A 10,565-nucleotide genomic window follows, 5' to 3' on the forward strand; every position below is an offset into this window, starting at 1 on the left:
AAATAGTGATTGGTTTAAATATTGAATCAATTTAACCTTTTATTGAAATTATATGGAGCTACCATTATCCCCAGATTGCCTAGACCTTAATAATGGCAAGCACATGACAAGCAGTACATGTTACATGTAACACTTGATATGGTGTAGCAAAATATTTGTCTGGCGTTTAGTGTCATGTAACATCAGAGGTCGCTGTGTTCCACTATGGAATGGATACAATGTAACTTTTCTTCCTCGACGTTCCTTCCTTACCATTTCTCTCCAGTAGAGGGAGTTTTATGGAATACTGTTCACACACACCGCCACAAAGCCGTGCGAGTAGAACCGCGACATGGGATACTGAACAGATTTCGGTTCATATGTTACAAAAGTCTTTATCTGAGAAAAGAGAGTTGTCGTCGAAGTCGGAGTTACATATTCGCGACCAGAAGACACGGGAACGGAGAAATGGTCTGTTTGGCGGTGTGGGCTCCATAGAGGACCAGAGGAAGATTCGCTGTCTGCGAAAGTAAAGAAAGAAAAACACTGTAATAAAGGCAACTACCACAGCACAAGCCGGTTCCGGAGACAAATCCAAGAAACACTAAAGCTGGATGATCAAAGACTACCTTTCCCCGGTGGTCTGCAATGGGGGAGACCAAAATAATATATCATCTCGACGACCAGGAAACTCCTTACCTGGTCAAATTGCCCATCCCAGCCGATAGGGTCACTCTCTTGGACCTAAAAAATGCTCTCAAGAAACCGAACTACAAGTTTTTCTTTAAATCAATGGATGATGACTTCGGGTGAGTGTGTTTGCTTAGTAAACCTGTCTTCTTTTTTCTTTTATGATCCAACCTCTCATTTTTACAGCAGTTAAACTGTTAACAGTTTTTTTTTTTTTTGTTCGCGTCTCCCTCCATACTTGGCAACTACAACAAGAGTCAGCAAGGTCTCCCTAACCAGTTTTAGTCGCTTGCATTTTGTCCTTGATACACATGCCCAAGACGTTTTATTTGATTGAGAAGTGACTGATTTAGCCAGATATTACCAGCGGCACGCATGTTCAACCTGTTTAGTTTCCAAATACGGATTTTTGTGTCTGGTTTACGACGTAGAGTGAATGGGGGAGTCCGTGAGAGAATAATAGACGTAGCTAACAGTCTTCAAAATGTGGCCGCGTCCACCGCTCCCCGTAGTAAGCTAGCCCCTTTCGCAAATTAACACAAGGCCTTTTTCACTTAAGCTAGTTGTGTAGTTGTGATTTTGAGACCACCTTGTTGGTGTGAACTGGATTAGAGCGTGGGTTACATAGCCTAGTCTTTAACCATAAGGTATTTTGATAAGGTAGGATAAATAGCTATTTATTGTAATTCCGAACAACCAGAGATGCTCCTTTTTGAATACGGCTGTACATAAATCCATCTCTTCAATCTCTCAGCCCATTCACATGTGCGCTAGTAGGCTGACTCGGGAGGACCTGTCTTTGTCCCATAATAGTATAGCCTGGGCTACTTAGGCTCTAGCAAACACAGTCAAATCAAACATTTGGAACCCCCACTCCTTGTCCGTTTCAGTGTCATCTTCATTACCTAGGCTATTATTTGTAGAGAATGTTTGGTCAACTGACAGTGAAACGTAGGATTTATATTAGCCTATGTTCACACTTGAAATCAGGTTTAAAACCCCAATTAACATAATTCATCTGGAGTCCTGGGTTATTTGCAAAGCTAAACTAGGCTACACTTCTAATAACTGTACAACAACCTAATGTAGTAGTTTTCTAATAACTGCACTATCCTGAGAAATTTCCCTGAGGGACAATATCTCTGAGTGATGAGAAAAGCACATCTTGTTTTTCATTACAGTGACCAATGTTTCAAGTGTCTTATATTTCTTTTTACTCACATGTTCTGGCTTTCATACCCTTGTTTCCCACAATCTATTTATCTCCTGTCTTGCCAATGGCTTTCTGCTTGTGTCTGTACATTAAAGCTGGACAGGAATGCTGCCTTGAAACAACTGCAGTCAGTCACTCAGGAATGTCCTGATCACACTGAGGGCTGGCAGCTTTACTGCTGCGGCCTCAGCTGTGAAATGTGTTCCAGGTCAGACTCCACCCAAGGAAGGGCTCCTCTTCCCACGTGCAAATTAAAAACTCCAAGACTCATCCAGCTACTCTCCCCTCAACAGGGACACCAGCCACCCCTAGTTTATGATTTGTACATTAGGCTAAGTGCAGGCAAATGAGCTGGGGGCTGAAACTGACAGTTACAAATGTCAGATTCTCACACAGCTGTTGGCTGTTTGATGATGATGGATATTGTGTGTGTGTGTGTTTGTGTGTTTACTGTGTCTATTTTGTAAGATCATGAATTGGGTAAAATACCAGTACTCCCCGTTGCTCTCTCTCATGTCTTGTCTCTATTCCCATGTTATGCTCAGAAAGAATCTCTTTTTCTTTCTTGGTCTCTCTCCCAATCGATGACCCAGTTTTTCTGCTGTTTTATTTTCTTGTCATGCCCATCTCGCTTTTGTATTTGAGTTTGTATGCGTACATGTGTGTCTGTGCCTATTTGATGTATGCTCAGCAGATTAGAGTCCCCTTCCCCCCACTCTGCATCCTAATGCCATTTTGTATTTATTTGATTCCATCTAATTTATTCATCAGAACTCCCAGCCAAGCTGTAGGTGATTGATGTGCTTTGATCTCATGCTCTGTGCTAATTTGACATTTTCGTTACAACAGTTACGCAGACTTCTTACGTAGCGTAGATATCATGTATTAATGCTGGTGGGCTAAAGTCTCTCTTTTCTCTTGTGCGCTGTTTCAGGGTGGTGAAGGAAGAGATTTCGGATGACAATGCAAGGCTCCCTTGCTACAATGGACGCGTCATTGCTTGGGTAAGCTCAAAGACGGACACATTTTCCAAATCAGTGGCACCTGACCCAGAGTGCACCTCAACCTCCCCTTATGTAGCCTACGCCTGCCACATGCTCAGTAGCCTGTGAGGGGATGTCATTTGCGCCCATCTGGTGGGTCTACGTGCGCTCACAGTATGACAGACACACATGAGAAGCATGGTGCTTGTTACACCTATGCTGCCATTAATAAAACCCCAGTGCCTCTTATGTATACATGCTTCAGATCCACTGGAATAGACTAATAACACTTCATTTCAACTCGGTCTAACTGCAAAGGCTGATTCCTCCCAAGGACAAGACTGACTTAATGAATCTAACTTGAATCACAGGACCTGGTTCAATCAAGCCAAAAGCTACAGTCACAGGATGAATGTAGATGGAGAATCTTTTGGAAATGTTAGCTCTCCCCAGATTATGCTGACCCATGTTCCCATATACCGTTAAAATATTATGTGTACATAATACCATACCATGACCATATCCTTTGTCTTATCCAAGTTTTAGTTAACACCTAAAATCTGATCTGTGATTGTAATAATAGCGAGCTGGTTGTGGTGTTCTCTCTCTCTCTTTCTCTCTCTCTCTCTTTCTCTCTCTCTCTCTCTCTCTCTCTTTCTCTCTCTTTCTCTCTCTAGCTGGTGTCTGCTGATGGCTCTCATTCAGATGGTGGCTCTGTGGCTGAGAGCCAATCGGATCGCCCCCCATCCCTTGAAAGGTGCCAAGGCATCGGAGACTCCCGACCACCCTCCTTTCAGTTAGTACCACCACCACACTCACTTCCCTTTCTCTCTGTCTGTGCTATGCATTCTGTTTCTGTGCTTTCTTTCTTTCTTTCTTTCTTTGTTTTTCTGTCTTGCTTGCCCTGTCTCACATTAATTCATTCATTATGTGTGTTGATTAAGATCCAAACAATCAAATATGCCAAATAAATTCTTCATGACACTGAGTTATAAGACCTTCTAATGTATTGTATACCAATGACTTGATATCTCACCACCACTCAGTCAGAATGTTCAAATATGCAGATGACACCATCATCATTGGCCTCATGAGTGGTAATGATGAGTCTCAATACTGCAAAGGGGTCAACTGGGCTGTAGACTGGTGCGGCAGCAACAAGCTCCATCTCAACACCTTAAAGACTAAGGAAATAGTTGTGGATTTGAGGAGGAGGCCTAACATCATTGCCCCAGTTATTTTATGTGACCAGCCAATAACCTTGAAAATTAGAGCGAGTTGTCACCAAAGTCTCTGACATAATTGGGTGTGACCTCCCTACATTCCACGCTCTGTACTCTGAGCACACCTTAAACCATGCTTCCAGAATTATCAATCCCAAACCACCACTTTTCCCAGCTTCTCCCCTCTGGACGACGTTACAGATCCATAAGGACTGAAACCACATGTTTCATAAACAGTTTCTACCCTTCAACAATAAGACTCTTCAAAACAACTAAACTGAAATTATTATATATTTTTTAAATCATTATTTATTTATTTATTTATTTATTTATTTATTTTATTATTTCTTCACTGGATTGAGCTAAATCCTGTATACACAATACCACCAACATTGTTGTGTGGCAGTACAAAGTATCTATCCATGTCTCCAATTATGAGTAATAAAACCATTAATGGTATCACAAATCATCATCATCATCATAACCTCCCTCCTCCATCTTCTGTTCTATGTGTGGCTCAGTGCAAAGTCAGCTGGCAGTCGTGACGGCATGGACGATAACACCGAGACCGACTCCGTGGTGTCTCATCGCCGGGATAGGGACAGGGAGCGGTCGCGTCGGAAACATGCCCAGGACCACGCAGGTTGGTCACTCTCTCGCTCCGGCTGTCTTGTCGTGTTTCTCATCATTCTGTCCTTTTCCACTCCTCCACTGTCTGTCCTTTTATTTCCTGCCTTGTGTGACTTCCATCCAGGTCTACTCTCTTTGCCACTATTCTTTCACTGTTTGTCTCTCTTTTCACTTGTGTGCTAAAGCCCTCCCGAGGACTTTTGGTGACCACAATGATTTAAGGTGAAGTACTTGAGAAATTGCACTGTGAATTCATAATAGTTGCATACAGTGTCTCATCTTTGTTAAATAGTTTTAAGGAAGGGTATATGGTTGTTTAGCAAAAAATGCACTTAAATTAATAGAACAAATGACTCTATCTGTCCCCTGAGACTGTTCATGTGTTTGGTTGAAGACACAGCAACTGCATCATTGGCGGTGGTGATGGTGAATTGTCTGTGCCTGCTCTGATCCTGGGATGTTTTTCTTGGTCCAGGAGGGAGGATGAATGGTTACACGCGGGGCGGCCGAGGCCTGGATCTAGGGGGGTACGACAGCCGGTCATCCCTCATGAGCAGCGAACTGGAGTCCAGTAGCTGCTTCGACTCGGAAGACGATGGATCCACCAGCCGGTAAGAGGCACCACCATGGGGGGAGCGTTAGCGCACCACATTCAGGTCCAAGTGCCCATGGGGACCTGGGTTTGAATCTGACCCACGATCACCCGATCCCAATCCCAGCCCATCTGTCTCCCACTTGCTTCCTATCATTCTTTACTGTTATATCAGAATAAAGGCAAAAACCCAAATCACCACAGTCAGCCACACATTCATGAAAATAACTTGATTCTTGAAACTTGATGCACGGAACGTGCATTCATTTGATCCATGAAACATGCTTCCTCAGAAGACACTGGACAGTGTCCACTTGGCCTAGTGCTAATGAAAGCCCTGCTCACATGCAGTGATCCACAGCCAGTTGTCAGCCCAGAGGACTGTTTTGAATGATGTCAGGACTGTAGACCCAGTCCAACTCAGATCTTTTCCAAACACAAACAGCTATATTCAGGAAACTGTATGAACCCCATCGGTTCAGATAGCCATGTATGCATTTGAATATTGTCACTTTCACCAACACCCTACCCTGGCTTGTGCCTGGCTCAGAGAGTGATGCTCAGTACTGTGTGTCTGTCAGGTTCAGCAGTGTTACGGAGCAGAGTGGCTCATCACGTCTGGTCAGACGCCCTCGCCGTCGGCGACGGAGACCTAAACAAAACATGGAACGGGTGAGTGTGTTTGCAATTTTTTACATTTTTTGCCATTGAAATGGAGCCACATTTGAGTGCAGTGGTGCTATAATAGTTGTGTAACATCCCTTTTGGCCTCTCTTCTTCGTTTAGTCCTCATCCTTCAGCAGCATTACCGACTCCACCATGTCCCTCAACATAATCACTGTTACTCTAAACATGGGTGAGTGTCATAGCCCTTCTCTGGGTTGCTGTCCTACATAAGTATACTCTTTTGATCCCGTGAGGGAAATTTGGTCTTTACATTTATCCCAATCCGTGAATTAGTGAAACACACTCGGCACACAGTGAACACACAGTGAGGTGAAGCACACACTAATTCTGACGCAATGAGCTGCCTGCTACAGCGGCGCTCAGGGAGCAGTGAGAGGTTAGGTGCCTTGCTCAGGGGCACTTCAGCCGTTCCTACTGGTCGGGATTTTAACCGGCAAACATCCGGCTACAAGTACGAAGCCCTAACCAGTAGGCCACGGCTGCCCCCCATCTGAATCACTGTTAAAGAAATGTACCCAGTACCCAGTATTTAATCCCAGCCTTCTGAGAACCAGGAGATACAACCCAATTGGCCAAACCAGTTGGGTTGGTTCATTGCTCTAACAGAGCTATAAAAACCCTACTACTTACAAAACCTGAATTATCACACCTTGTTTATCAATGTTTTCCCAGTGCACTTCAGTCTATCCATTAACTGTCTATATTGTCCTATTTTACTCCTCCACCCTACAGAGAAGTATAATTTCTTGGGTATCAGTATTGTGGGTCAGAGCAACGAGAGGGGAGATGGAGGCATCTACATCGGCTCTATCATGAAAGGTGGGGCAGTTGCAGCTGATGGACGTATTGAACCGGGGGATATGCTTCTTCAGGTGTGTACGCACTGCACATGAGCTTAGATTGACCACAGAGAACTATGGAATACTTTGGCAGATGTGGTTTTGTGTAGATTCACATGATAGTTGTTCATTGAATGGACTGTTGGATTCGGTCTCCTCTTGCAGGTGAACGACATCAACTTTGAGAACATGTGCAACGATGATGCAGTGCGAGTTCTGAGGGACATCGTTCACAAGCCAGGGTGAATGACAAGCCATTGGCATATGCCACTGTAGATTAACAATATTCCATGAACATAAGGATTTAGAGATTAAAACCTTGAAATTAATTTTGAATTCTCTCTCTGCCTAGCCCCGTTTCTCTGACTGTGGCAAAGTGCTGGGACCCAAACCCAAATAGTTGCTTTGCGTTACCCAGAAGTGAGTATTTTTGCTCTGCAACCACCCCAACCCCGTCCCCCGGCAGCCTTACCCTTTGTATTGTACATTGTGTATTGTATATTTGCTACGGGACCCTGTGTGACTCTTGCTCTGTCCTTTCCTCTGTAGGCGAGCCTATCCGGCCCATTGACCCGGCGGCATGGGTGTCCCACACGGCAGCCATGACGGGGGTGTACCCCGCCTATGGGATGAGCCCCTCCATGAGCACAGTGACCTCCACCAGCTCCTCCATCACCAGCTCCATCCCCGAGACTGAGCGTAAGGACCACCTGCATGCTCACATGCCAGCAGTGTGTACACACACACACACACACACACACACACACACACACACACACACACACACACACACACACATTTAGTTGGGTTACTCAACATCTGAAGTGTTACAGGTACAATGTTTGCTGAAGTGGCTAAAATTGAAACAAGGCAAACATATTTTATATGTATACAACATATATGATATTTGGTTCTTGTGATTGTTTATGCTTGTCAGGGTGACCTGTGTTTCTTTTTGTGGTCAGCCATTGTATGGATAGATGATGATGATGATGATTATGATGATGACGACAAAGATTTACTGGGGTACTGTTGTTGCCTTATCTGTTTCCTTTTCAGGCTTCGATGATTACCACCTCTCAGTTCACAGTGACATGGCAACTGTTGCTAAAGCAATGGCGTGTCCAGATTCTGGATTGGAAGTTCGTGATCGGTTGTGGCTGAAGATAACCATTGCTAATGCCTTCATAGGTGCAGTATAGACAGTCTTCATTCTGTCTGTCTGAATATCAATAGTCAATAGATCTCCTGCACAGACTAGTGAATATTGTTTATGTACAGAGATAGTGATTGTTATCATCTTAATGGCTGTCATCTGCCGGTCTCCTGTGACTTTTGTTAGTACAGTTAGCCTCCCACTGTCAAGGTAATAGTGATGTATGGCTATTGTAGGTGTGCAAAGTAACATACATTTAAAATTATATCTTAAAAAATATTATATCTTGACTCTAGCACTAAAGTCAGATCCTGTTTCCAGGGTCAGATGTAGTGGACTGGCTCTTCCATCACGTCGAGGGCTTCACAGATCGCCGTGAGGCCCGCAAGTATGCCAGCAACCTTTTGAAGGCTGGATTCATCCGTCACACTGTCAACAAGATCACCTTCTCTGAACAGTGCTACTACATATTTGGTGATCTCTGTGGCAGTAAGTCCTTTTTATAATGTGGCTCTCTTCTATCCTCCGTGGTCCCTTCTGATTTATGTGTTCTAATTTAGTGACCTCTCCTGTTGATTCCAATACTGAAGACTCACTTAAAACAGTGGTCCCTCTTTGCACTAAAATGCCTGGCCAGGGGCTAAGCCAACATGTTCAGTTTGTTGTCTTTGGTCCTGACCGTGAACAGTTAATTTGTTTACAGTTGATTCCATTGTTGCGAAGTTTGCTTCCAGGCTCTACCATCGGTGTTATAGTAACCATTCAATAAGCGTTGATATGGAATGGTGATTACACTTTTTTTACCATCTACTTTATAGATGTCCTGTTATTCAGAACTAAAAGCCACCCTACGAGCCAATCAGAACAGCGTAGCATAACAGTGACCGAGCATGTTAAGGCTGTCATTATATCGTTACAATGTTTTCTTTCCTGGACTCAATCAAGAATCAACTGCTTGCCTGCTAACTGTACTCAAGTTACTAGCTTGTGTATGTGTCACCTAATACTGATTTTCTACCTGTCCTGTCAGACATGGCTCACATGTCCCTGCAAGACCACGATGGCTCGAGCGGGGCATCGGATCAGGACACTCTGGCCCCCCTCCTGCACTCCGGTGAGCCGGCGTGGCCCATGTCCTTCCCGTACCAGTACCCCGTTCCCCACGCTCCCGAGCTGCCCCATGGCTTCAGTGAAGCAGGGGGCGGTAGCGCCGGCAGCCAGCATAGTGAGGGTGAGAGGATTATATGACTGGTGGTGGTGACTAGACACAAACACACACACACACACACACTGAAATGTTTGGTTGATGCTTACTTTTTCACTGAGATAAGACCCCGGTTACGATCTTTTGTTTGTTTGTCTGTCTGTCTGTCTGTCTGTCTGTGTTTTGTCAGGGAGCCGTAGTAGTGGGTCCCACGGCAGCGAATCGGACCTCAGGAGAGAGAAGGCTCCCAGCGAGCGATCGGCCCCCAGTGAGTGCAGCATGCGCAGCTCCCACAGCATGCGCAACCCCCGTTCCCATGGCCACAGCTCCAGCTCCGTACGCCTGGCCCACCCCCCCTTCATGGCAGCAGCAGCAGCCGCGGTGGCACCAGGCTCCCCCTCGGGCCGCACGTTGGCATCCATGCCCCCCGAACTCTCCGGCTCGCGCCAGTCCTGCCACACGGTGGGCAGCCAGGGCGAGTTCTTTGTTGACATCATGTGAAGTGGCGCCTGCACTGTTGTTCCGACAAACAGATGGATGGATTAGATGGATGATGTGTGTATGTGTGTTTCCCCTGCTTCATGAAAGACACTTGAAGACATGCCATAATTACGATAGGCTTCCTACGTCTCTAGTGGCCACCTGGGGAGGAAATGTAAGTCAGCGAGAGTGAACAACAACAACATCAATGTGGATAAACTTTTAAAAAATGTAAGAAAGGAAAGAAAAGCAAGCACCCATTTCAAGATGTGACAAAAGAGAACTGAGGGCTGTATTCCCCTTCTGCCTCTGCTTTCGCTCTGGCTTCATTTGCCATCATTTGAGCATGAGTATGCTGATCTAGAATGTATCTCACAGACATATACTTTTAGTACTGGTCATTTCCATTTTGTCAACATTTCTTTTTTTTTTTACCTTGAGGCTAAACTTGACAGAAATGCATTGCCTAAAACAAACTCCATTTGATGAGAAAATGTTTTTTATTTATAAATATAGTTTTATTGCCTAAGCTTGGGATATTCCTCTGTGTGTGACTGTGTGTTTATTAAGAAGGCCAGTAGGGTCTATAATTGTCCTCTAGCTGGACGTGTTGAGTGCACTTAAAACAAGTGAGGAATTTCACTTTTACGGCCCGGAATGTTTGTTGGAATGTTATCTGGAATCCAGATATGTGTGTGTGTGTGTGTGTGTGTGTGTTGTCCTCATAACAAAGCAGCAGTTTCAGGGTCTAAATAGACAAAAGGACACACATGGCTCTATTGGAAAGGAGCTGTCGGTAAGTTACTAATTGCTAAAGTTTGGATTGTCTGGGTAGGAGCCAGTTTGTACTAGGTTTTGCTATTGGCACTGAGAACATTGTAGTGAAATA

At 44.6% G+C, this 10,565-nt stretch overlaps 1 protein-coding gene across 1 annotated transcript; it reads left to right on the forward strand.

Moving 5' to 3' along the window:
* Positions 1–250: 250 nt before the first annotated feature.
* LOC125306136 (segment polarity protein dishevelled homolog DVL-3-like) lies at positions 251–10,218 on the forward strand. The gene is made up of 15 exons (XM_048261322.1): positions 251–788; positions 2,817–2,886; positions 3,543–3,661; positions 4,610–4,731; positions 5,194–5,329; positions 5,892–5,982; positions 6,097–6,166; positions 6,730–6,869; positions 7,002–7,078; positions 7,189–7,256; positions 7,386–7,535; positions 7,896–8,027; positions 8,314–8,481; positions 9,023–9,223; positions 9,387–10,218. The coding sequence occupies exons 1-15, from the start codon at positions 628–630 to the stop codon at positions 9,695–9,697; spliced, it is 2,016 nt and encodes a 671-aa protein (XP_048117279.1). The 5' UTR covers positions 251–627; the 3' UTR covers positions 9,698–10,218.
* The last annotated feature ends 347 nt before the right edge of the window (positions 10,219–10,565 follow it).

Source organism: Alosa alosa, chromosome 1 (assembly GCF_017589495.1).
Source record: "Alosa alosa isolate M-15738 ecotype Scorff River chromosome 1, AALO_Geno_1.1, whole genome shotgun sequence".
NCBI lineage: Eukaryota > Metazoa > Chordata > Actinopteri > Clupeiformes > Clupeidae > Alosa > Alosa alosa.